The sequence below is a fragment of the Pelecanus crispus genome, chromosome W (genome assembly GCF_030463565.1).
Source record: "Pelecanus crispus isolate bPelCri1 chromosome W, bPelCri1.pri, whole genome shotgun sequence".
Taxonomy (NCBI): Eukaryota; Metazoa; Chordata; class Aves; order Pelecaniformes; family Pelecanidae; genus Pelecanus; species Pelecanus crispus.
The window spans coordinates 12739771-12767227 of NC_134675.1; the positions used below are offsets into that span (position 1 = coordinate 12739771).

A 27457-nucleotide genomic window follows, 5' to 3' on the forward strand; every position below is an offset into this window, starting at 1 on the left:
GCCCCAAAACAGAGCCCTGGGGAACACCGCTCATGACTGGCCGCCAACTGGACTTAACTCCATTCACCACAAGTCTCTGGGCTCAGCCACCCTGCCAGTTTTTTACCCAGCGAAGAGTACGCCCGTCCAAGCCATGAGCTGCCATCTTCCTTAGGAGAATGCTATGGGAGACTGTGTCAAAGGCTTTGATGAAGTCCAGGTAAATGATGTCCACAGCCTTTCCTTCATCCACCAGGCGGGTCACCAGGTCATAGAAGGAGATCAGGTTGGTCAAGCAGGACCTGCCTTTCATGAACCCATGCTGGCTGGGCCTGATCCCCTGGTTGACCTGCACTTGCCTGTTGAGCGCACTCAAGATGAACTGCTCCATAATCTTTCCCGGCACCGAGGTCAGGCTGACAGGCCTGTAGTTCCCCGGGTCCTCCTTCCAGCCCTTCCTGTAGATGGGCGTTCCATTTGCAAGCCTCCAGTCATCAGGGACCTCCCCTGTTAACCAGGACTGCTGATAGATGATGGAAAGGGGCTTGGCAAGCTCCTCCACCAGCTCCCTCAGTACTCTCAGGTGGATCCCATCTGGCCCCATAGACTTGTGAGCATCCAGGTGGCATAGCAGGTCATTAACTGCTTCCTCCTGGACTATGAGGGCTCCATTCTGCTCCCTGTCCCTGTCTTCCAGCTCAGGGGGCTGAGTACCCTGGGGATGACTGGTCTGGCTATTAAACACAGAGGCAAAGAAGGCATTAAGTACCTCAGCCTTTTCCTCATCCTTGGTGGCAGTGTTCCCCCCCTGCATCCAGCAGAGGATGGAGATTCTCCTTGGCTCTCCTTTTATTGTTGATGTACTTATAAAAACATTTTTTATTATCTCTTACAACAGTGGCCAGATTGAGTTCTTGCTGGGCTTTTGCTTTTCTAATTTCCTCCCTACATAGCCTAACGAGGTCCCTGTACTCTTCCAGAGTTGCCCGCCCCTTCTTCCAAAGGCAGTAGACTCTCCTTTTTTCCCCCCTGAGTCCCAGCAAAAGCTCCCTATTTAGCCAGGCCGGTCATCTTCCCCGCCGGTTGGTCTTACAGCACACGGGGACAGCCCGCTCCTGCGCCCTTAAGACTTCCTTCTTGAAGAAGGCCCAGCCTTCCTGGACCCCTTTGCCTTTCAGGACTGCCTCCCAAGGGACTTTCCCAACCAGCATCCTGAACAGGCCAAAGTCTGCCCTCCGGAAGTCCATGGTAACAGTTTTGCTGCCCCTCCTCCTTATTTCGCCAAGAATCAAAAACTCTATCATATCATGGTCACTAAGCCCAAGACTGACTCCGACCACAACATCTCCCACCAGTCTTTCTCTGTTTGTAAACAGCAGGTCAAGTGAGGCACCTCCCCTGGTAGGCTCCCTTACAAGCTGCGTCAGAAAGTTATCCTCCACACACTCTAGGAACCTCCGAGACTGTTGCCTCTCTGCTGTGTTGTATTTCCAGCAGATGTCTGGCAAGTTGAAGTCCCCCATGAGAACAAGGGCTGGCGATTGCAAGACTTCTGCCCAGCTGCTTGTAGAATGCTTCATCTATCTCTACATCCTGGTTGGGTGGTCTGTAGCAGACTCCCAACAGGACATCCGCCTTGCTGGCCTTCCCCCTCATCCTTACCCATAAGCACTTGACCTTGTCATCATCACTGTTGAGCTCTATACAGTCAAAACACTCCCTAACATACAGAGCCACCCCACTGCCTCTCCCTCCCTGCCTATCCCTTCTGAAGAGCTTATAGCCATCCAGTGCAGCACTCCAGTCATGAGAGTTGTGCCACCACGTTTCCGTGATTGCGACTATGTCATAGCCATCCTGCTGCACAAGGGCTTCCAGCTCCTCCTGTTTGTTGCCCATGCTGCGTGCATTGGTGTAGATGCACTTGAGCCGGGCTATTGATTTCACCCCCAACGTTGCCATGCTGCCCCTGGGCTCCTTGCTAGCAAGCCTGATTATATCCCTTTCCCCCTTCAAACCTAGTTTAAAGCCCTCTAAATGAGTCCCACCAACTCATGAGCAAGAATCCTTTTCCCCTTTGGAGACAGCTGATCTCCATCAGCCGCCAGCAGGCCTGGTGCCTTGTAAACCTCCCCATGATCAAAAAAACCCAAAATTCCACTGACGGCACCAGCCTCTGAGCCACCTGTTAATCAGGTGAGTTTTCCCATTCCTTTCAGCATTCTTCCCTGCCATTGACGGGATTGAGGAAAACACTACCTGCGCTCCCGATCCTGCGACCAGTCGCCCCAGTGCCCCGAAGTCCCTCTTCATTGCTTTAGGACTTCTCTCTGTAATCTCATCACTGCCAACCTGTACAACCAGCAACAGGTAATAATCGGAGGGCCTCACGAGATCGGGGAGTTTCCTAGTAACGTCCCTAACCCGGGCCCCAGGGAGGCAGCAGACTTCCCTGTGGGATGGGTCCGGATGGCAGATTGGGCCCTCAGTTATTAATGAAAGAAGGAACACTAGGTAAGTCTGTCTAAATTATAACTTTTGTTCTTGTACTAAGAAAAAATAATATTTGGAAAATTGTTTTAAATTTGCCATGAAATTTATTTATTTTAATAGAAATGATGTTACTGATGCCACTTTGTACAGTGTTCCAAGATACGAAGACCTATAAAAGCTGAATATTAATATTGTATCTGTTACTGACATTAATCTTTCCAGAGTTATGAGGAAAATCTGTAATACCTAAACACACATTCTACTCTACCATTCCATTTACTATTGTATGGCCAAATTGAAAACACAGGTCATGGGTTCACAGTGCAGCCTGCAGTCTTTATTCCACAATGCCCACCTAACTGCTCCCAGACAGTAGGGAAAGCATGCTTACCAAAACTCTTCCAAACATACTCATTATAAAGTCTACTACAGGACATTGTTCCTTGCTCCCATATGCCAATTTTCTTTGCAAGAAATACCAAAAAGCAACACATAATAGTCCCATCCCTTGGCACTGACTCAGCTTACGGTGTTTCAAAGCACACTGAGAGCTTCACAGGACCAGAGAAATAAAAAGAATGCCAAGAAAAGTCTTGAAAAGAGTTAGGGGGCACAAGCATGGTACTGCATGTCCTCATTGACACTTTTCCCCATCTCACTCTACACCTTCTTCCTATGATTTACATACTTTCCCCAATACATCGTCTTCTCATTGATGCCGTGTCAATATTTTTTCCCCTCTTTCTCCTAACAAGGCCCTTCTAATAGCAAGCTTAAAGATAAGTTTGAAACAAAAAGCAGAACTAAACATCTTTAAACAAAATATTTCTAATTATACTGTTTCTGAGTATTTTCTCCTCTCTAAGATGAGAAAAAAATGATGGGAAGAAATATGACTAACTTGTATAACAGGGACAAGAGAAAGTTCTTACTTTCTGATGCTTGGCTCCACGGATATGAGCAGCATAAGCATCTGCTCCTGTACAAGACACATCACAAAGCTCACAGCGCAACTGATTCTGAGTTCCACGAGCAGAAGTGCTGCTGTTATTGGTGTTCTGGGAAGCTTTTAACGCTGCTTCTTTCTTTTTGTGTTTCTGGCCTTCTAAGTGTTCTTTATAAGTCTGTTTAAATAAACAATACACACACAATAAGCTGTCTTTGTACTGCTCATTCATCATTCATGTGAATACATGTAATACAGAACATAGCATAAAAAACATGCTTTGTATGAGAGATATTTCTACACTGAACATTTCTTCCATATGACATGCTCTAAGGCATAAGCAGGCCACTTCTAAGACCAAGAAATTTTCTTCACCACCAAGATTCCACTTTTAGGTAATACAATATGGTCTTTTCTCCTCTACCTTCTCACTTCCTCCATGAAGTACTGGTCAACAGATACTACCATTGAAAGCTTGATAAGATCAGAAAACTGCGTCTCAGTTGCAGTTTCCTGCATTGCATTGAATTATTCTTGATTTTTCATTTTCCTCAAACTGCAAGACCATAGTTATTAAATGTATCCAGAGAAGTAAAAAAAAAATTCAAAAGGAGGCGGCACATAAATAAAGCTGTGCTGAAAATGAAATGCAGAAGTTGATATTTGTTCCTATACCAACACTGGCAATCTACAGAGCAGACAGGGTGGGAAATAATGACAAATTTACCTAAAGAGTAAGAACTGTTTTGCCAGACACATGCACACACACTCTGCATGAATTGATATCTACTTTTTATGCACTTGTACCCACTGTGAAACTAAACTGGGATGCTGGAATACAATGAAGAATAAGTGTTCAGGCTTACCATTCACAAAGTTTTGAAAAAAGTATTTTCTAAGTTTGCTGTACTAAAAAAGCAAATAAAATTCAAAGTTTAGAATACTTCTGGAGTCCAAAGCACAGCTGAAGCTTCTCTGTACAAGCTAAGGGGATGCAACTCTTTGTCTTCTCATAGGACCTCTTTCTATAATAGCATACATTTTCATTTAATTATTCCTTTAGTAAAAGTATAGAATCAGGTCTTTAAAAATTAACAAATATTCTTAAAGGGGTCATTTTTTTAGTTGAAAAAATTATGTAATATTCCACTATACACTTTAGTCATTATACAGGTACCTGTGGTCCAGCACAGCTGATCTTACAAACATCACAGTAGTGGATCTGGGGTGGTTTGGGAGGTTGCTTTGGTTTCAGTTGCTTATTTTGGAATGGTGCCTTTTTAGTAAAGGTGGTCCCTGTCCAAGCAGCTGTTGCAGCAGCAGCAGCAGCTGCTGCCACTGCCTGTTTCTGTTGCTGCTGCTGCTGCTGGTAATAGGACGATGCAGCTGAATACACTGCGGCTTCATAGCCAGAATAAGAGGTACCTCAAAGATCAAAATAAAATAAACATTACATCACTGTACATCATGTATCAATTACATAATACACTAATTCCAAGCATGTCGCATAATAGAGTTGGGGGGGGGGGGGGGGGGGGGGGGGGAAGCAGGATAGAAACAATTTATTGAGATCTTGTTAGGCAGTCTGAATTTTTCTTGATGTTTCACAGTACACAAATACATAGCATACCACTTGTATCAGTAATATATTTGATTTTAGACAAATCTTTGCAGACATGCAGTTATGTTAGATATATCAAAGCATCCCTAAAGAATGTGTGAAATTTCCTGGTACATCTGGTAAGACCAAGTACGATGTAACAAGAATTTTAATAAAAGACTTATCAAAGGCCACTTGAAGTAAGCAGTCTTCCAGAAACAGATTTACTGTTCAAGTTCCAAAATGAAAAGGAGGACAGATATTATGTAGAGGAAGAGGACACCCACCCCACCCCCCCCACCCCCCCCCCCCAAGATAAAAGACAGAATGGCTAGTGCTATTACATTCTATTTCACTGATTTAAATTGTTTTAGCGCAGAGAAGCTGCTTGCCCACTAAAACCTCTGCAGCACACCCTGTCTACACCACTCCTTGATTTCTAGTATCAAAGTTGAATAAATCAAGGAAACTGGGCTTTCATACCTTTGAGCCAGTTTTCCCATAAACTTTCTACATCTACTGGTTCAACTATTTTAATCCTCTGATCAGGCTCTGTTTCAAGGAAGTCTTAAAATCCCTTTTTAAACAGAAAACAAAACAAAACAAAAAAGTTCAAGGTAGCTATAATATGCCAGTTGATTACCATCTGGTCATAAAGTTAACATCTTTTCATCTTTAACTACTTTTTGGATTTCTAATGTTTGAATGTTAATATTCTAGGGGGTTTTTTTTGTTTGTTTGTTTTGTTTTTTTTGTGTGTTTTTTTTTTTTTTTTTAGAGTACCCATTCTCCTCCCATTTTGGGTCAAGACAGCCCAAACTTACAAGGTTTATATTGGACTGCTCCTCCCTGTCTCTGTGACTGCTGTTTGATGGCACCATGCTTCCCTGGGTTATATTTGTGTGGATGTGTTTCCTTATTTTTTCTATCCCCCATCTTTTCTCTCCAAACCTTACAGTAAGTCACAAAACATCGTGCATGTGGCAATGCCAACACTTTGTATATTCTCACATGTAACAAAATAGGCACATACAAACATCAAACCTCTTTTAAAGATACATCAAAATATTTTGCCATTATTATGATTTAACTGGTTGATACTTCTCAGTAGACTATGATGTAATTGAACACAAACTGCTAAAATTCTGAGTATTTAAATCTTCTCCTGTAACAATTGCAAAGATCCCAGCAACATAATATGCAAAATTCTTACCAGAGTAAGTAACTGCTGTTGTACTGTATGTTGCACTTTGAGTATAGGATGGAACAACAGTAGCTGCAGCTGCTACTGGCTGCACAGTAGAGGATACTGGATATATAGAAAACGTAGTTGTTGCTGGACTTGGGGTTGCAGGTTTTATAGCTGTCACTTGTCGTGTTTGCTGGGCTTGGGTATACTGAGTTGCCCCTTGGCTATATCCTGCTTTTGGAGCTAATTAGGACAGAAAACAGAAGTGTACAAACATTGATACGTTTTAGTTGAATGAAATGCAAACCATATTAAGTGATACTTAATGATATGCTGGGGAATAAACACATAACAAGTGGTTTTTGTTTTAGTTTGGTTGTTTTTTGCTTTGGGGTTTTTTTTTGTTTGGTTGTTTGGTTTTGGTTTTGTGGTGTTTTTTTTTTTTACAGTAATGGCTATGCATTGCCTACCATATATCACACAACTGTTTAATCATGTCACAGCTCACACTAGTAAGCCTCAGATTTATTTATGCATTAACTATGCTGCCATGTTTTTAACCAACCTTCTCATTCAATGGTTTTACTAGAGCACACTAAACCAAAGTACATCTAAACTTTCCTATTATTCCTAAGTAAAAAAAAGTAAATAGGATTTATGCTTTGTAGCATTCATGATATCAATAATTAAAGAACTACATATATTAAGTAACTAAAGAATTAAAAAAAAGAAAGTCTTTCTAACCAAGTTATCATCTGAACCCATCATTGACTTTTTGAACCTACTTCTGCAAAAAAGTTTGCCTAGAAGTACATTTTGAGTGTATTTAATAACAATCCAAACCTCAAAGATAGTTACTTATGGCAATGTCACAATAATGTTCAAGTTCTAGGTGCAGCAAATTTTTCTACACATTGACAGGGATTACATGTCAAAACTAAAAAAAATCTGGATGATGTGAAATAGTCAAAGACATATTTTTAAGGTATTAAAGTAGTACACAGACTGTGTATAATGACAGGAGTTTGAATCATGCCACCCACCTGTCTGGTAGTACGATTCAGCTACTGAAGGTTGAGGCTGGGCAGCAGCAGCCACAGCAGTCGCTGTTGGTTGTTGATAGTATTGTTTGCTGTCATAAGCTACAGCTGGGGCAGTAGATCGAACATAAGAATAGGAATCCTAAAAATTCAAAAAAGAAAAACCAGCAAATTTCTCCTTAAGTATATATCTGGAGTAATAAAAATCATTAGCAGAGTCAAAGAATTTTCTTTTATTCTACTAAAGTAGATTTAAGAAAAATTTACAGATACAATATATATTAATATATGCATTAAAGAAATTAAATTTATGTTTACAGATACTTCAGGCCTGAAGACAACCCTGATGGTCTTTTTCAGGCTTAATATAGGAATTAACCTCATGCTAGTAAATAACTTTCCCTTCCAAATTATTTTTGTTACCGAAAAGCAACTATTCTCGCTAGTTTTTCCCTAATGACTGTATCAGATTACATTCCTGTAAAATATGAAGGAAAAAACCACCACAGATCTCCACAAACCACAATAAGTTCACAAGTTTACAAACACGACCCTTCATTGGCTTTGAAAGTCCCATCATCAATACTTTTCCTGGTTATATATTTTAGAGTATGAAAGCGATACTTTTAAAGCCTTCTTTACTTTTTGGTGTATCAACTATTCCATTGGGGAACCGTATCTAGTTTAGATAACGGTAGGCAAGGCAAGTAGCCCATTCGACACCTCCAGAACTCAGGAGATGGTTAGTAAGCTTAGAAGGGGAGGGCTTGGAAGACACTATATGCATGTACATATATTCTCCCATCCTCACCATATTTATGGTAAAGAGTTGATCAACTGAGGAGTAGCAAGGTATGAACTACATTAACTGAAATGTACTAATGTATAAAATTTCTTTTTATTTCAAAAAATATAACAATAAAATCTCTTTTCCATCCAACCGGTGTAAAGTAGAATTATTTTTCTTTAGTTTAGGGGGACTCTTTTCTGTATGAATGCATCTAATAACTGACTAGTTTAACAACCTTGTAATTATGAGTAAACATGCTACTGGAAAGACTCCTACATTTCGATTCATTACCATATGTAACAAATTATAAAAGCTGTACAAAGAAATTTATAACATACAGCAACAGTATAGTCCTTTTAAACAAACAAAAATTCTAATTAGAATCTAGATAATGCTTTGATAAGTTTAGGACTAAAAAGTTAAAGAATTGTTACAAGGAACATACTATTTCAATGTCCTGTGTCTCATAGTAAATACACATTTTAACTATGAGCCATGCTGTAAGATTTTGATAACTCTTGTGCATAAACACACCAGCCTAGAAGTATCCACTGAAGACTGACTAACAAATGCTAATGTATAAAAATACATTTGATATGATAAAAATACAAATAAAGCTCACATTTCCAATGGGAAACTACCTGGCCATGTAAAACATCTCATCTTTCTGCATCTAAGCTGTCTGATTGAAACCAATGGGCTAGGGTTACTGATGTGCATATACGCTTGCATTGCGTGAATCTAGACAGACAGGAAAAACCGCAACTTCTCACTCTTTCTTAAAAACTGGAGTAAACACTTATGTTAGATAAGTCCCAAGATAACCTCTACAGACTGAAATCTTCCAACTGCAAAACTGATGCAGCATTCTGCTTTGTACTGCTGTTTCTTTATTCCTGAACTGAAGAGGAATACAAGTCACTGACAGGATGTTGTTTCATACAACATTTAAACCAGCATAAGAATGGGAATCTCTCCTCACAGCCCTACACAATCCCACCTCCATCTCTTGCGTTGGCATCACAACTGTGCAGAACCAAGAAAATTCTGCAGAAGCCTGTCAATCCTGTGGAAAGCTGCTACTCCTTTTTTGGTTGGTTAGTTTTCTGTGTGATCCTTATCCTGAACTGACCCACCCAAATGCTGACAACTGCTAGATTCAACGCAAGGAAGTGTCAGCAAAGGTCAGGACAAGATGAAACCAGACAACAGTTCCCTTTTGTAGAAGCCTGTAGCCACACAAGGCAGTGGTCTCACAAAGGGTACCCAAAACCTACCCAAAGGGTAGTTCCTCTCCTAGGGTAATCTTTCCTCTTACATTTAGTACTAGAGCTCCTGTGGCACCCAGGAATCTGACAAGGGAACTATTTCTATCTCCCACTGAAAATTTTTATTGGAACAATTTTTTCATCTAAATCTGTTCCATGACCCAGTTTACCACATGCCACTTGAACATTTAGGCTAGCCAAGACAAGCATTTTGGCAGTATTTCACAAAATCATTTGAAGATAAATGTCAATTCATTGCTTATTGTGTGAATGTCTAAATCTTAGCTCCTGCAGTACTACTGCTGATAATCCTCTATATGTGCTATATGAGACTGCAGTCACTTTACATTCTATGAGTTTCAGCTACTAAGTAATTTGAGCTGCATTCAAACTGTGATTCACGGGGGGGGGGGGGGGGGAAATCACATTCTCTTATCCAAACAGGCCTCCATCTTTTAACATATCATTTAAAAAAAAAAAAAAAAAAATAATCACACAAGTAATTTTTTTTTTTTTTTTTAAACACACCTGGTAATTCTGCGTAGTGACCGGAGGTGGCGGTGGTGGAGCTTCTTGTTGCCTCTGTGTATAGCCATAATCTGTAGCTGTGTGTGCTGTAGGATAGCCTCCATAAGCAGCAGCTGTTGCAGCAGCTGCAACAGCTACTGGAGCAGGCCTGGCTACTGCAACTGTAGCTGCTGCTGGAGCATAGGCTGCAGTAACGGTGTGCGCAGCAACTGGTGCCTGGTGGACAGTGTAGCTAGCAACTGTAGTTGGATGGGAATAGGCTACACCTGAAGCTGGCTGCTGGCTATATTGGAAAAAGACAGTAAGTAAATAATTAGATTAATTCAACATACTAAGCTAATGCCTAAACATTTCAAAATCCCAGATTTTATTAATACTTGTCTGTTCTACAGACCTGGAGCAGCTATCTATCTATACATATACTTTAACGGCTTTTAATATCTCTCTTCCACCCCCATTAAAAAGGCTGTATCATTTTGAAGTTTCTGTGGATGCAGATATATCATGCAGGTGATGACTTTCTTCTTAGCAAGGGGGGGGGGGTGTGTGTGTTGGTGGTGTGTTCCACTGCTTGAAAAGAACCCAAGTCTTTCATTCAAAATAATACAGAAGTCTTACACTGTTATCTTTTAACGACCAATAAGTTTTTAAGTGTTTTAGTAGTTCTTCAATAAAACTGACATACCTGCCAAATTAAGGAAAATACTACTTTTCTGTGAGAGCTCATTACTGACCTGTGCTTGCATGATGTTTTTCAGTAAACCACATTAATGAGATTTTAAAGACTTCCATGAAAATTAGCTCAGAACTCTTAAATTTAAAGCAGAGACTTTAAATACACACCTCTGATAAGGGACTTTTCCCACAAAAGTTTATAATTCTAAAAGCTGGCCCCACTCACTCGTACAGAAGTCCACTGCCTCACAACATGAAGCATCAAAAGAACAGACAATCAGATCGAGGAAGACGACTACTACCAGAGCTCTGGCAATCTTCCAGGCACACACTGAGACTAATCTGCTTCTCTTAAATTTGCAGGTAGGACATTAATACATGGCTATTTACTAAGAATGAATAAATATTAACAGCGGAAATAAAAAATGATGGCTTCAAAGGCTTAATTATTTGAACTAAAACTAATATTATTGTCTTATATTGATCCATAACTGTGCATTATGATTAGAAGCCTAGAATAGTTATTTTTATTTTTAAACAAATAAAGTGAACTGGGCAAAATATTGCTATCTGGAACAATGATATGAAATGGGGACTGAGTGATTATTCTGAAATTTTTAGTACACTTCCTACACCGCTTTTCAATAATATTTAAGAATCTCTATAGGGTTTCACATCTCCATAGCACTATTAGAAGATAATTCAAAACCAATTCCATGCCTATCAAGGAGATAGTATCCCCTATTTTTTTTAGAAGAAAATAGAAAAATGAAATCTCACTTGAAGCAAACATACTCATTGGCAAAGTGGAATTGCAGCATGGTTATGCTCAAAACCAAAAGGAACAAGAAGTTACAGTATTTTTTTTCCTAAAGGCTGCAATATTCTCTCTGACATAACTACCAGAAACAAAGCACCTTTTAACTATAGATACTATTATTTTTGCAAAAGACATTTCCATAACTCCCTTGCATTTAGTAATTTTTTTAAGAAAAACTGATTTTGTCATTTTAATTACAGCAGAACACTTTAACTTCAATATATAAAAAAATATTCTTACAGCAGAAACACAGAGAAAGTGTTATTAATACTGGACTTACATGCCTGGACTCCACCTTCTTCCCATCTTAGGCCCTTGATTGCTTAAAAGACCACTTGCATTCCATCCAAATTTAATTCAGTTATGAGTTGTATTCACAATTATGTTTCACTATTTTCAGCTTAGCATAACAGTGGAAGGAAAAGATCTGAACCACTCTGGTGTAGCTCCCACCACTGCTTGAAACAATTCCTCCTACTTGATGTATACAGGCAGTTTCTCTCTGTTTTGTCAGTTTAAGGCAAGAAATCAGACTCCACTGGAAAATTCAGGAAGACTATTTTATGATGGTAAAAGTGAATGACTATCTATACAATTAGGCTGCATTATCTACATATCTAACAGTACAGAAATGTAAAATATTAAAAAGTTCTGAGGTAATTCACATTATCATATGTATCTACTAAAAATACATCGAATTGAGAAAACAGGCAGCAGACTATTTAACTCAGACCGCACTTGAACACAACAGTCTAATACTGCCAACAAGGAAGAGTCTTGCTCCATCCTATCCCCACTCTTATTCTTCCCTCCTCCCATATACCAAACCTGGCTATGCCATCCTATTCCATCCCTAGTGCTAGTTCTGCTACTTGTCAAGCTATTCAGTGCACTGATTTAACTCATTAATCTAGCAGAAAACTATTAGAATTTTTTTTTTTCTGGGCTCATTTTCTAACATGGTAGAAACATTAAAAACATTGGAGCTCACAAAACAGCCTGCTGAGTGCCAGAACCCATGTAAGTTATATGTATGGAAGCAGGAGAAAAAATGGGAGGGGGAGAAAGAACAGGGACCTGTCCAAGAAGCATTAATTTGGCTCTAAGTTTCATGAAATCGTACTTAAGTTACTATTACAAAATACAATACAGTGTTCACAACACACTATGAGGTAACAGTATTAGTCAGTTTATCAAAGAAAATGCTTTTGTTCTCAGAACATATATGATTAAAGCTGCCTGACAGTTTTCAGTATTTAATATTGTGAAGAGACTGTGATCATTATGAACAGGACTATTAACAAGATTCTGCTACAGACAGTTTCATTTCTTCTGTGCTATTTTTGTATCAAACTTCCTTATCATGGTATAGAATTAACAGCCCCAATCATTTGATTTCTAAGGCTAATATAGTTCTATGACCATGTTTACTTTAGCAAACCTGTTCCCCCTGCTTCTGCAACATTGTGCAGAGCTAGCAATCAAGTGTGCAAGACTACAAGAAAAACATTCTAGAATTGACTGCTGCTTCCTTTTTAAAAGTTATGTTACACTATGTTACAGAAATTCACGGCGACATCTTTTCTAATTTTATGATGTTTCTTTTTCCCCATGGTCTTACTGAGAACCTTTTAACATTAAGACGACCACTTTCATGTAATTAATTTATATCAAAAGATTTTTGTGCCAACTTAATTTAATTTACAAGAATTTTTAATCCTTGTTTGGTTATTAGTGCCTCATCACATTTGCCAAGATGAACTTGCCTCCTCCCAGACTATTTTGCCAGACTCCCTATTCCACTGATCTTTCTTGCAGTTGTTCTTTGCACCTATCCTAGTATTATCTACTCTTCTTTCTTGATGGCAAGAACTGTATGCATCATTTCAGATGAAGTTTCAGCTGTGCTACCCACTCTGCTCCAGACTGCTTTCTTTCCAAACAGTCTAGCTTCCTCAGAGCAGCTTCTTGTAAAGCTACCTGTGTATTGACAATATTTCCCTTGCATCAAATATCACGACACACCATACTAATATAAATACTAAGTAAGACTCAAGACCAATCCCTAGGGTACTCCACTGCAATTATTCCTATTTGATAATCACTCTTCTAATTCTACTAACCACCTCTACCAGCTCCTTCACTACAATTCTTTTACTAATCTCTACCTTAAGTAATAATTTTCCATATTGTACCACATCAAATATTTCAATTCAGTCCCAATAAATAAGACTCCAAAAGACTTAGGCACCTGATCAAGTTATTAGAGCAACAATGAAATACACTATGTCAGCCAAGCTATGGTATCAAACCACATGCGCGTTCTTCACCACAACAAAGAAAGTAATTCAGTTTAGCTTAATCCCCCAACACAGTGGGAAAAAGTTGAACCAAATTACAAGCAGACAGAGAAGCTAACTGATTGATCTGGTAACTAAGTGAGTTTTCTTTGTAGGTCAATTCTTCTCTTCCCCAAAATAAATTCTAATATCCTTATTAGCATCTTTGAGTTCAAAGAATTCTAGCGCTCTTCATATGAAGAGATACACAGTCCAACTGGCATTACTAACTAGGCGGAGCTTAAAAATGACAGAATAATTTAGGCTGAAACAAAGATTTGGAGGTCATGTGTTCTAACCCTGTACTCAAAGCACAGCTAATTTCAAAGTTACATTAGGTTTCTCAGGGTTTTGTGTCCAGTCAGGTTCCAATCATCTCCAAGAATGGAGACTGCAAGACTGTTCTAGACAACCTGTTCCAGTGTCTGACAAGCACCCTCACTGTCAAGAATTTTTTCCTTAGTTTATAAAAGATTCAGTTTCAAAAGCAAATGAGTTCTAGACCAACACTTACTTAAAGCAAACCCAGTTTGTAAACATTCAATTCAAGGTAACTTCATATTACAACTCTTACAGTGTTTTAACTTACTATCAAAATAAACACCATTCTTTAAGAAGTTACAGGCAAAGGACTTTGCCACTTCAAATTTTACTCTGCTGTATTGCTCTAATAATACCTCTTCTGCCAGAGATTTTCATTCAAAAAGAATATATTTTATTCACACCACACCTATTTCTTTAGCTGATCATAATAGTAACAGTGTTCCCCACCAAGCTCACTTTAATTTCTATTTTCTAGGAACAACACACATTCTTCAGTACTCATCTTCTGGCTCAGATTTTTATTTCACTGTGTTTTCACTATCCCGGCCACAGCCAGTTTACAATCTACATGTTGCACTCAATTGTTCTGCTCCAGGTTCTGTAGATGTATGTTTCAGTCAACTACAGAAGGTCATTTCTAGCACCTTACCTAACGTTTTCTGTCTCTCCCTACCTGCCCCAAACTGCTACATGCATATCCCTATTTCCCCATGCTCTTTGCTTCCTCCTCCCAAATAAGCTTGCTTCTATTCAAAAGTTTTATACCCCAGTTGTCCTGGTTTCGGCTGGGATGGAGTTAATTTTCTTCCTAGTAGCTGCATAGTGCTGTGTTTTGGATTTAGGATGAGAATAATGCTGATAACACACTGATGTTTTAGCTGTTGCTAAGTACTGCTTATGCTAGTCAAGGACTTTTCAGCTTCCCATGCTCTGCCAGGTGCACAAGAACCTAGGAGGGGGCACAGCCAGAATAGTTGACCCAAACTGACCAAAGGGCTATTCCATACCATATGACATCATGCTCAGTATAGAAACTGGGGGGAGTTGGCTGGAGGGCAGCGATTGCTGCTTGGGAATGGGCTAGGCGTTGGTCAGCGGGTGGCGAGCAGTTGCATCAGTTGTGTTTTCCTGGGTTTTGCTCCTCTTTTTTGTTGTTTCCCTTTTTACTACAATTTATTATTATCATCATAATCATTTTTACTTTATTTCAATTATTAAACTGTTCTTATCTCAACCTACAAGTTTTCTCACTTTTGCCCTTTCGATTCTCTCCCCCATCCCACTGGGGGGGGGAGGGTGAGCAAGCAGCTGTGTGGTGTTTAGTTGCTGGCTGGGGTTAAACCACAACACTAGTGTATACCTAGCTTGCTCTCATCTTCCACATCTTGCCTAAGGAACCTCAAGATCAAGAGAATTAATTCTTTACACACAATTATTGTACTACAGTGCATGAGAACAGTATTTTTTTGTAAAACACCTTTGACTCAAATCTTTTAGTAACAACTGTACTAATTTCTACTGACATTAATGATGGAAAATACTAATCTTTCTAAATGCATTAGTATCAGAAAAAGTGCCACATATTATGAAATACCACTATGATATTAAGCCTCCTAGATAAGACTGACTGCCGTGAGCTGTGACCGTGTATCTTTCTCCACACTAATCTCCAATTCCATGTTGATCTGATTTTCTGGGGAGTGAAGGGCCACACTGGCTCACAGTCTTACAGAATTCATCCCAGAGCAAGGCCACAGCAAAAATTAGCCTTGTCCATGTTGCTGTCTGGTGTATGAAACTCTTTTCACCAAGTGAAATGAAGTTTTCCCAGGACAGGTGCATGTTTTGCTTTGATACTTTGCAAGCTAGACATAAGACTAACACTGCAGCTACTTTCATGGTATCAACATTTAATATTGCTGTGTACACTCAGAACCGTGATTCTGAAACAGTATAACCTGTAAAGATCTGTTTCCCATTTGCAAATTCTAAGTCCCCATTCCAAAACACTAAGGCATCAAAGAGTTAAGATCTCCCTGCCCAATTCTACACCACAAATTAACCTATAGTATAGCTTATAAAAAGCAATTAAACTATAGTATAGCTTTAAAAAAAAAAAAGGTATAATTCTAGGTAGATATTTAGCCTGGAAAAGTCCAGCCTAAACACTTACATTTGGCTAAGTTGTATTAAAATACCAGCAACAAGAAGTCCACACCCTGAGAACAAGCTCTCAAAAAGAAGGTGCTAGCCATCACGACTCCATATTAGTTATTAAAATAACTAGATTAATTATTTCATGTTTCTGTTAGTAATTTTTATTCCCCTTTTCAAAACCCCAAATATTCAAGAAGCATTTAAAAAAAATCTTCTCTGAACTGCACAAAGATCTTCAACAAGGAAACTGTAGCAGTGTTTTTTATACAGAAAAAGAAATATGGGCTTACAAAGTGGGGAGAAAAAAAAAAAAAAAGATGGCAGCACACCTAAAATGATTTTAAGTCAGAAGCTGGCTAGAAGGCAGAAAGTGCTGATCAATAGCAATTAATGAAGTATTGGCATCCACTCAGCAAAACATTGTTCTCCAGTTCCAAAAACACACAGGTTTGTCTAATTTAAATAGCTATTTAATATAGATTTGCAAATGAGCAACATTATTCCATTAAAAAAGCTTAGATTAGAACTTGTATTATAATTAGATCTAAAATAGCAGAATCCTCACTTGTTAGTTACTTTTATATAGCAACACTGACAGAAGGTCTGGATTTCCTGTAATTTATTCGCCCAAGAGTGACAGAGAATTAAGAGCATTTAAATTTAAGATAATTTAGTATTTGTTTCTTCTGGAGAACGCTTTGCTCTTGTCCTTTTTCATTTCCAGCTATTGGCCTTTTCTAATAAAAGTGTTGAGGGTTTTCTTGTTAAAAAAAATAAATTAAAGGTAGAAAGCTTTATTTATTTATTGCACATTAACAATATCAAGAAAATGCAACACTGATATAATGCTATCTATTTTGCCAGGCAATAACTTCAGGTGACTTAAGATCATAAAATATTTTATTTTCCACATTAGGATATTTGTGGAGTAAGTCATGCATTAAGAAACTTAATAAGTTATCTGTAGCAATTATTGTCACAGGAATACACTTTCAGAAAAATGCAGTCTATTTCCATATAAGATATATAGCACGCAAAAGGTATATATAGAGGAAAGCACATAAAAGATTCCCTATAAGCCTTGCTTTTCATCACACTGACTGATTTAATTTAAAAAACAAAAATGAATTGTAATTAATGTGCACATAAGCTGAAGGAATACAAAAATGCTCACCTCCAGTGCATCTCTGTACTAACAACCAACACACACATTAACACTGCTGCTATTCTAGCTCTGTTTAGGGTGATGAACACCGAAAACTCTGTTCCTAGAGGCAAAGGACATTTAATCTTTTTTAATTTTCTGAAGAGTGCTATTTTGATATAGAGTTTCAATCAGGACTAAAACAAATTTTGTCTCTACCCAAATTACCAGCTTCCTCAGAAACAACAAATTTAACACAATATTCCTTGCAGGTTTTTTTGCATGCAAATGCAGAAGTGATTTTCAGGCTACCTTAGCACAACACTTAGGCTACTCTTAAAAATAATTTTTAAAATACAAATATCTTGAACTAAAATAAAACAAAACAAAAAAAAAACCCAAACCCCCACACTAATTAAACCTTATTTATCAAATCCTAACTTTTAGGAATATTTGAACATTAGCATTAAGGAAACCATATTTGTTGAGACCTAACTGCCAGATTTCTCAAAGTTTCATAGACTACTCTATTAGTATCAGAATAGCAAAAAATACAATTTTGCACATTTTCTTTCAGGGATATGAAGACTGAAACAAGTATGACCTAACTCTCCAAAAACTGAAAGAAGCAGTACAGTATGCTGCTGCCTCAGTTTCTAACCTAGGAAGAGGCACTACTGAGTAACTGGTCAGGTGAAGTTTCAGGTGTGTTAATGGAACCTGGGCAGAGTAAAGTAAAAAACAAAATAATAATAGTAATAATAATAAAAAAAATCAAATGAGCTTTTTTCTCCTAAACACACTTGACAATGAACAGCATAAAATAGTGAAATGAAATATTACACTACAGTAAGTTGTATTTTAGAAGAGACTTCTGTTTTTCTAGAGCCTGTCACTCACTATAGGCATAAAATTTTAAAGACTGAATTTATCTTTTTAGAATTTTAATTATTTCCTATTATTACAACTTTGTGAACAGAACACTGTAACACAATTCACTAGGCCTGAAGGCATGCACACATGCAATACTCTCTTGAATTCTGTTAAATTTTAGCAGTTCCTGGTAACATATTCTATGGTTTAACTACACACAGCCTAAAAAAAGACAGTTCTCTGTAGTCATTTTGAGTTTCCCTTCCTCTTCCTTGTTTCTAAAAACATCCATGCATCATTCCATTACAAACAAAAAATACCGATTGCTAATGGACAGCTAAAACATATACTATCAATAACTCATCTCAAAGATGAATATCCTCATGTTTTCAATACACCCTTACTGCTTTGTTTATCTTCACATTTAGTCTCACTACCCGATTGAAATCCAATCATATTCTGCAATTTTTTCCTCACTGTACATCACAACATAACTGCACGGTCTGTAACAGTGATGCAAATACATGCTCTGTATCTACCTCTCTTTACTTACTTCTACAAAATGGACAGCTCAATGCCTATACTGCTTCCTTCATTATCAAAACATTGATTTTATTCAAGTCTAGTTAACAGCCATGTTCACAATGATAATGCAAGACAAAAAGAACTGAGCTTGAGATGTTATGTCTGCCTGAAAAAGTACCAAATAATATTTTCCCTGTCAAAATCACAGAATGGCTGAGGTTAGAAGGGACCTCTGGAGGTCATCCGGGGGTCCAATCCTGCTCAAGCAGGGCCACCTAGAGCCAGTTCCCCAGGACCATGTCCAGACAGCTTTTGAATATCTCCAAGGAGGGAGACTCCAGAAGTTCCCTGGGCAACCTGTGCCAGTGCTCAGTCACCCTCACAGTAAAAGAAAAAAAAAAAAAAAAAAAAAGTTTTCTGATGTTTAGAAGGAACCTCCTGTGTTTCGGTTTGTGCCCATTGCCTCTGGTCCTGTCACTGGGCACCACTGAAAAGAGCCTGGCCCTGTCCTCTTCACACACTTCCTTCAGGTATTTATATACATAAATAAGATTTCCCCCCCCAAGCCTTCTCATCTCTAGGCTAAACAGTCCCAGCTCTCTCAGCCTTTCCTCATAGGAGAGAGGCTCCAGTCCCTTCATCATCTTTGTGGCCTTTCATTTGACTCCCTCCAGTATGTCCATGTCTCTCTTGCACTGGGGAGCCCAGAACTGGACACAGGACTCCAGGTGTGGCCTCACCAGTGCTGGGTTAGAGAGGAAGGATCAGCTCCCTCGACCTACTAGCAATACTTTGTCTAATGCAGCCCAGGATGCCATTTGCTTTCTTTGCTGCAAGGGCACGTTGTTGGCTCAAGTTCAACTTGGTGTTCACCAGGACCCCCCCAGGTCCTTTTCTGCCAAGCTGCTTTCCAGCTGGGTGGCCCCCAGCATATATTGGTGCACAGGGTTGTTCCTCCCCAGGTGCTGGACTTTGCACTTCCCCCTGCTGAACTTCACGAGGTTCCTGTCAGCCCATTTCTCTAGCCCATTGAGAACTCTCTTGGCGCAACCCTCTGGCACATCAGCCACTCCTCCCAGTTTTGTGTCATCAGCAAACTTGCTGAGGGTACACTCTGCCTCATCATCCAGATCATTAATGAAGATGTTAAACAGAAAAAAATGCTAAAATTGGCAAGTTCTCTATAAAAGAAAAGAAACTTCACTAGTATGGAAAACTGTATTCAGTTCTTAAAACATTCTATATTTCCTGCCTTAAGCTACTATTTTGCTTTTCTAGGTACCAATAACGCAACTACACTTTAACCTACCATTGTTGCATTTAAGTAGCAGACAAAATTTTAAAGAGAATTTAACGCCCCAGAGTTAAGCCTACAGCCATCAATCCATTTTGAGGTTACAACTACAAAGGACATAACTATACCATTAACAGAAAAGTTTCCCCAACTGCTTGGTTCCTAAAGACATGAGCCTGTTGCAAATTTGAACTAGTTGGCAGACTTCCCTCCTAAAAATGACAAATGCTCCTCTGATTAGTGAGGCACTTTTCCTCCCCAATTACCACCACCTCCTCTGTCTCCCCATCATTAGTCAAGTGCAATACTGGCATACAGAAACCCAGAGCCCCTTATTGCCTTTCTAATGCTGACATGTCTCCTTTGAGAGTGGGACCTCACTGATTTGAAAATAAGTCTATAAAAATCTTTTTATAAACAGCAATAACTTACTGGAGGCTTCTTGTGTACATTAAACAGCATGTTTAAGATAACACTTAAGACTAACATAGATTGAACAAAGGAGAATCGGCACCATGCAGCTCAGTCATATTCAGTGAAGTCCCTTTTGCTAAAAATGCATATCCTGTAAGATGCAATGCAACTCAAGATAGCATGGTGTCCTGGTTTTGGCTGGGATAGAGTTAATTTTCTTCCTAGTAGCTGGCATAGTGCTGTGTTTTGGATTTAGGATGAGAATAATGCTGATAACACTCTGATGTTTTAGTTGTTGCTAAGTACTGCTTATGCTAGTCAAGGACTTTTCAGCTTCCCATGCTCTGCCAGGTGCACAAGAAGCTGGGAGGGGGCACATCCAAGACAGTTGATCCAAACTGACCAAAGGGCTATTCCATACCATATGACATCATGCTCAGTACATAAACTGGGGGGGGGTTGGCCAGGGGGCAGCAATCGCTGCTGGGGAACTGTCTGGGTATCGGTCGGCGGGTGGTGAGCAATTGCATTGTGCATCACTTGCTTTGTATATTATTATATTGTTATTACTACTACTACTGGTTTATTTTATTTCAATTATTAAACTGTTCTTATCTCAACCCAGGAGTGTTTCTCACTCTTACTCCTCCGATTCTCTCCCCCATCCCACCGGGGCAGGGGGAGCGAGTGAGTGGCTGCGTGATGCTTAGTTGCTGGCTGGGGTTAAACCACAACACATGGGCATAAAATTCACAGAAAGAAAGCATTTGGAGTTTTTACACTATATGTACATCCATCCCATGATAAAACTATGATTACTTTCATTCCCCATGCATTTTAGAATGGGGTGTGTATAACACAATACCATAAGATGAATAAATATTTTTTTTAACAGAAGTTTAAGTCTAGTGGTACATTTTCACTTCAGAATAAGCCTTAAGTCCTACTCAGTACTGTCCCTATTTTCCTGTTGTCCACCAGTACAAGTCTGAATTATATTTAGTGATACTTTAAGCTTGGGCTAGTAGGCCTGTGTGGATTACAGCCCTAACATCTCTGAAAGGCTGAATACTTTTGGAACCAGCATTTAGTTGAAGAAGAGGTAACTGGGGCAGACACTTAAGACAAAAGCAAAGTTAATTGGAAGTACTAGCAAATGTGAAAAAACACTCCACCCCCAAACAATTCTCAATAGCCAACTTATCCATCCACAGCATTTCACCTTCCTTTGCTGTTCTGCACCAGTCTCAAATATCCTGTAACATCACACACTGCACTTGAATGCCAAACTAGCTATAATTGCAAGAGTTCACTTCCATATGGCTGCCTAAAAGACTGCATCTTAACCTAAACTCCCAGGCATTGTGATTGGCCTGGGACCCTAACTGCTACAATTGCCTTTATCTATGAAGGCTCGCCACACTTAGTAATATTCATGCTACTTGATAGCAATTCAAAGTTAACAAATAACTCCTAAATACCCAAGAATCTCCCATCTGTGACCTGTCTCATTAGAGCAGGGACATAGTATGATCATCACTAAGATGAAACTCAGACACTCAAAGATTCTTTATCTTCTTAACAGAAACCAAAATCTTAACACAAGGTTAATTGAGACCACCACATTTACACACTTCTCTGTTCAAACATTTCTCAATGTCCCCATCTCTCCATCAACATCCCCACATTTCAGTCAGCCAACTTGAAAATAAAAGCATAACTATGCCTCTTCTCCAGCACTGAATCAAGAATGCTAATTTTTTTACACATGAAAAACAAACCAATATTAGGTTGTTCATTTCAAACTGAATAGACACAGTGGTTCAGGTGGCCTACAGAGCACACACACACACAAATTAAAGAGGACTAGTATCACCAAATTCCACATTTATTTCAGGCTCCTAAACAGATGGATTAATACAGTTACTTAAATAAATAACAGATGAGTTTTGCATTGCACGCAGGTTTATAACCTTAGGCCCAAATACCACCACTAGCAGAAAGTACAAAGGTATTACAATATTCAGAGAAATTTCCTGTATCAGTATTTGCATAATCTAATGCTTCTCTCATTAAGTCATGATGTTATTACTGAGTAGTGCACACAAAGAATTTTGAATGAGCGGGGCAGCAGGAAATTTTATGCAGTGACAACACTGAAAGGAACAAGAATGCTTCTAATCCATTATTTACAGGTTTAAAGGGCACTTTGCTCATATTTAGCAAAGGCAGCAAAAGAAACAAGTTAGGATTTCAAGTGTGCTTTACAAAAACTAGTATTTATGAACTAATAAAAGCAGACATCTATTCCCTTTCTTCTAGTCAATTCAGGGAACTATACTGCTTACACTGTTACAACAGTAAATAAATTATCAACTCCTGCACACAGTATTCATGAATTTCCCAAATCTAAGATCTAACATCTGAGCAGCTACCAATTTGGCCTTTATAACTGCTTCAAATATCAGTACTTAATGTTAAGACTATATTCCTTGAACAAATTTTAATTAATCCTTCATGTGAAGGATGAGGGAGTATTTAAATGATCCACCATGGCCACACATACACTAGAATCACAGGAAGACACAGTGATTTCTATGCCATTGGCATAGAAATAGCTTCATCATCTTTTCAACTGTTGATTTTAAGAAGCTATTTCCTTGAACCCAATAGTTCTAATACATTGTCCCTTCACTACTATTAATGCAAATTAGAATATTGTCATTTTGAGAAACTGGAATTCCAACAGGGTTTATACTGGTCTACAAGAAGTTTAGAATTAAATATGGAAAAACCTTTACTACAAGCACCTTTCAAATATCATTTAGTTAGTATAGCAGATTTTTCTCCTTTGAAATTATTTATCAGAAACTATTTAGACTCTCTTCTTCCTGATGTAAAGTTGTTTTTATTTTTTTCTTCTGCATGTCTCCAGCTGAAGATTTAACAGTTTCATACTTTGAGATATTCCAAGAAAGGCTTGCATCCTAAAAAGAACTGCACAGATTTTTTGCACTTAGCTGAAGTGCTGAAATCAACAGGATTCTATATATTATCATTAGGGAGCACTGACTGAGATTCCTTTAAAGTTGCAGCCTAAAGTTCTCCCAGTGCATCAGAGTTTTTGACAGCCATTTTATCAAGAGAGAACCCAAAAAAATACGACTAATAATGTGTTTATTATGAAAGTTTCTGTTACTTGCTATAAAAACTACAGCACTAGGACTTCTAAATGGCATATATCAAAAAACTAAGGTCTTCAGTTTCAAGTGTCTGATTTGCCCTCCTAAAACAACTTGCTATTTTGAGCAACTTTTAAAAAAATCCGTGGATTAGTCCTGTGGCCAGAATTTATATTTTTTTTTTAGATTCATGAGACTCACTTATGTATTAACTACACAGATAAACATCCATTTGTATTCTCTATTATCCTAGTTTCTAATGACACAGGAATTTTGTTATTCTATAAACTGTTACTTTGAATACTGGTAACAATCTTAGAGGACTTGTTGCAATATTAAATCTTTTATTATCTTCCCCTGCCACCACCATCTCTTTCTCAAATATACTGGAGCAGAACATACATTTTGTAGCACTCCATAAACAAGCTACTAAGGACCTGCCAAATCTACTTCATGAAGGTAAGCTCCCTTTTTAGACTTTTTAAGTGACTCCTGTGTTTTTTGCTCAAACTATTAAATTCGTTCTTATGAAAGGACTGCTTTAACGCTGATTGCTGTGTCTCTTCACTTTCAGATATAGTAAATATACAAACCATTTATAGAATGCAGAGTTTTTTACCGAGACGCAAATGGAATAGTATCTTGCGCTTGTGATAGCAAAGGAAAAAACTTTTTTCAATCAGTTTTTCAATTTTCTCAAGAACGTATTTAGGATTAACTATGAAAACAGTTTTGAACTTGAACTTTATTCCAATTATACGTTTTTATATTGCAATCAAAAGGAAATTTCAAATAAGTTATTTGGGTTCTTAAGTCTATAGACCACCTCAGCTCCACAATAAAGCAATAATAATTTAAAAAAATTAATCTCCACTTCAAAACTGCAGATATATGGATCTCAGTTTATTATTCAATTAAAGATTGTTTATTTACTTACAAAAAAAAAATCCTCTATGCTATTTAGAAACTCCTTCATACCCCATGACAACCCAGTTTCAAATTTCACTATAACTGTCAAGTAAAACATAAACATAACTTGAGGACCTAATCTTAAAAGAACTAGATGATGAGCTAAGTTTAATCCTCTCCTTTATTACAGATTGGAGTAAACAAAAATTAATGTACTTTATGTCCATTTCCAGGAAAGAATAGATAGAAAGGACAGATAGGGAGTCATTCCAAGACCCCCATAAAACTGTATATTACTGAAACTATGTCAGGTATGCAATTTTGATTAGCTAGTTAACAGTAGCACACATCTGCATTCGTTTGTTAATAACCTCTCATATATTTGCTTTATTCTTCTGTTTTTCCCATTAACTAAGACTTCGGAGTCAAGGAAGGCCTTTATTACAGATTTATGAAATGAATAATGTAGATTCAAATGTGGACGTCAGGGTGCTACTCCAATACAAGCCAAAAATGTGAAGATGTTCCTGAATGTATCAGGGTTTTGCCAAATTAAGTAATTTGATTTCAGAAAAAGTGAGATAATAGATGCTATCAATTACATTTTAATACTCTGAGACACAATTTGGATCCACAAAGAATACAAAGATACAAAGATTTAAGGCAGTATGTCTATACAAGATGTACAGTTACAGGTCCCCAAGCTCCACTACAAGACCTGCTCCTGGTCTTAGATATCCAAGTAAGAAATCTTTTTAAAAGGTGCCTGGCCCTGAAAGTACCTTCTCTACTTTCTGAAAGACATTAATTATAACATTGCTTCAGTGGAATGAGACAGTCCCCTGTATTTTCTGGTGCTTCAGCTCTTCCCTTATCCATCCAGTCTCCCGTACATTGGGTTGGTGTAATTTTAATCTATGTTAAAAAGGATTCCATCCTCCCACACTGACATAGGGGGAGGCAAAGACTTGGGGAGCAAGCCCCATCTTCCCTGAAGAAGGGCCTGGGGGCAGCAGACAGTAACTCGCTGGTGTTGTTGACTGCAAGTGGCCATTTTAATTTAAGGGCCTTGGGACCTGATGCTGTCGCTGATTCTCCTCCTCCTCCATGGTACCCAGCTCCACCTCCCCACCCTCACATCACTGGGGATACGGGGAGGCCCTTACCAGGTTCAATCCCTGCTCACTGCAGGGGGGTTGGGCTAGATGATCTCTCAAGGTCCCTTCCAACCCAAAGTATTCTATGATGATGATGATGATACGAAAACACACCCGCGGGCGGGGCAGACAAGCAGAAGGGTCCCAAGCACAACCATCCCGGAAGAGCGGGGTGCAGAAGAGGCCCCCACACGGGGTGGGGGATGGGAGCAGTCCCGGGCACTCAACTCCGAAGGGGCGGGGAGATCCCGGTCAGGGACACGGAACCGGAGGCGAAGAGAGGAGAAGTGGCTCCGGGCCCGGACAGAGGGAGGGGAGGGGAGGGGTCGCGGCAGTTACCTATACTGGGCAGCAGCCCCACTATGGGTGAAACCAAAGTAGTTGCCGGTGGCCATTTTGGCATCTTCTCCCAGCCGGCTGGGTACTGTGGCGACGATAACCAAGAGGCAGCAGCGGCGGCGGCGGCGGTCGGGGCCATGACAGGAGGCCCGGCGGGGGAAGGGGGAAGGAAGAAAAGGGGACAGACAGACAAGAGACAGAAAGAGCGCGCGAGCGCCAGGTCAGACACGGCGCCTTAGGACACCCCCCCCCTCCCCGTTCCCCCGCCCCGCGCACAGGCCGCATCCCCTCCCCCTCACCGCCGCCCCTCCGCGCGCACGGACACAAATAACACCGAACGCCGTTACTTACCATAGGTGAACGAAACTACCGGGCATATAGGAATCATGAGTCCAAGCTGGCAACGACAACAGCGGCTGAACGCTGAACTCTCAACTCTCACCCCCTCCTCCCCCCTCCTCACAGCCGCGCTTGCTCCCTTCCCCCCACACACCTACGGCGACAACAGCGGAGTGCGGCCGGGACCTTGCGCACGCGCGAGATGTGTGAGAGGCCGCTGGGACTTGTAGTCCAGCCCATGACTGCGCCCCCTCCCCCCACCCGCAGAAGAGTGTGCTTGGTACCGCGGGAGCCGCCGCCGCGCTTGAGGCGCGAATCCTCATGTGCGCATACGCGGGATGTGCAAAGGCTCTTGGGAGCTGTAGTCCCCCTCCCTGAGGCCCAGGCGCGAGGGATAGCTGCTCTCAGAGGAGTGCTGCACATACCGCCCGCCTGCCCCCTTCCTCCCTCCGTTATCCCGTGTTCTGCACCCGCAGTCGCACCGCACCGCACCTGTACCCGTGGACTCATATTGCAAAGATAGGGTCAGTTTCTCATTCTTGCCTGAGAATTCTTACCTACACACCGCAGTAGGTAGGCTCAAGTAACAGAAATTTAGGTGAAATGGGTCACCACCGCCCTTGCCGCATACTGCTTTTTGTCCCCATGCACATACTGCACATGTCAGTATTGACCAGCTTTCCCACACAAGCACACTGTCAGCTGAAGACTGACATACACAGCAGGTACCTAGTTAGCACTCTTGCAAGGCCATGGAGCTAGAAGGCAGCACCTGCAGCTAGTGCACATGGGTGGAGTTCACAGTAAGACCTAGGACTTGTCTAACCTTGCAACAAGTTTTAGATTCACCTGGGCCCCGGGGTGCACCACCACAATCATACACGTGAAGAGTAACATAGCTGTCATCCAGCTAAAGCCATGTGCACATCATGTGACCTGTCCCCAAGGCACCACAGCTGACAAACATCCACAAATTAATTTTGCAGTAATTCCCATGTGCTTATTGTACGTGTGAGGTAAAGCCTCACCCATACAGGGCCCATTTATCTGAAGTTTCTAGGAACCAGCAGTCCATCAGATTGCTCCTAAAAACTGTTGGGCAGTATACTACAATCAGTGCGGTAACCTCCCAT

At 39.8% G+C, this 27457-nt stretch overlaps 1 protein-coding gene and 1 non-coding gene across 2 annotated transcripts in view; both read right to left on the reverse strand.

Annotated features, from left to right (window-relative positions):
• LOC104033591 (zinc finger RNA-binding protein-like) overlaps positions 1–26373 on the reverse strand; it is a 50657-nt gene extending 24284 nt beyond the window's left edge. The window contains exons 1-7 of the mRNA XM_075725570.1: positions 26337–26373; positions 25986–26070; positions 9834–10116; positions 7251–7389; positions 6232–6450; positions 4596–4843; positions 3405–3596 (exon numbers count right to left, since the gene is read on the reverse strand). Coding sequence (XP_075581685.1) covers positions 3405–3596; positions 4596–4843; positions 6232–6450; positions 7251–7389; positions 9834–10116; positions 25986–26070; positions 26337–26373 — 1203 coding nt within the window. The remainder of the gene's footprint in view (positions 1–3404; positions 3597–4595; positions 4844–6231; positions 6451–7250; positions 7390–9833; positions 10117–25985; positions 26071–26336) is intronic.
• Positions 12685–12821, reverse strand: LOC142596589 (small nucleolar RNA SNORA66). The gene has a single exon (XR_012831838.1). It is a non-coding gene; the product is annotated as a small nucleolar RNA SNORA66 (small nucleolar RNA).
• Positions 26374–27457: the final 1084 nt, after the last annotated feature.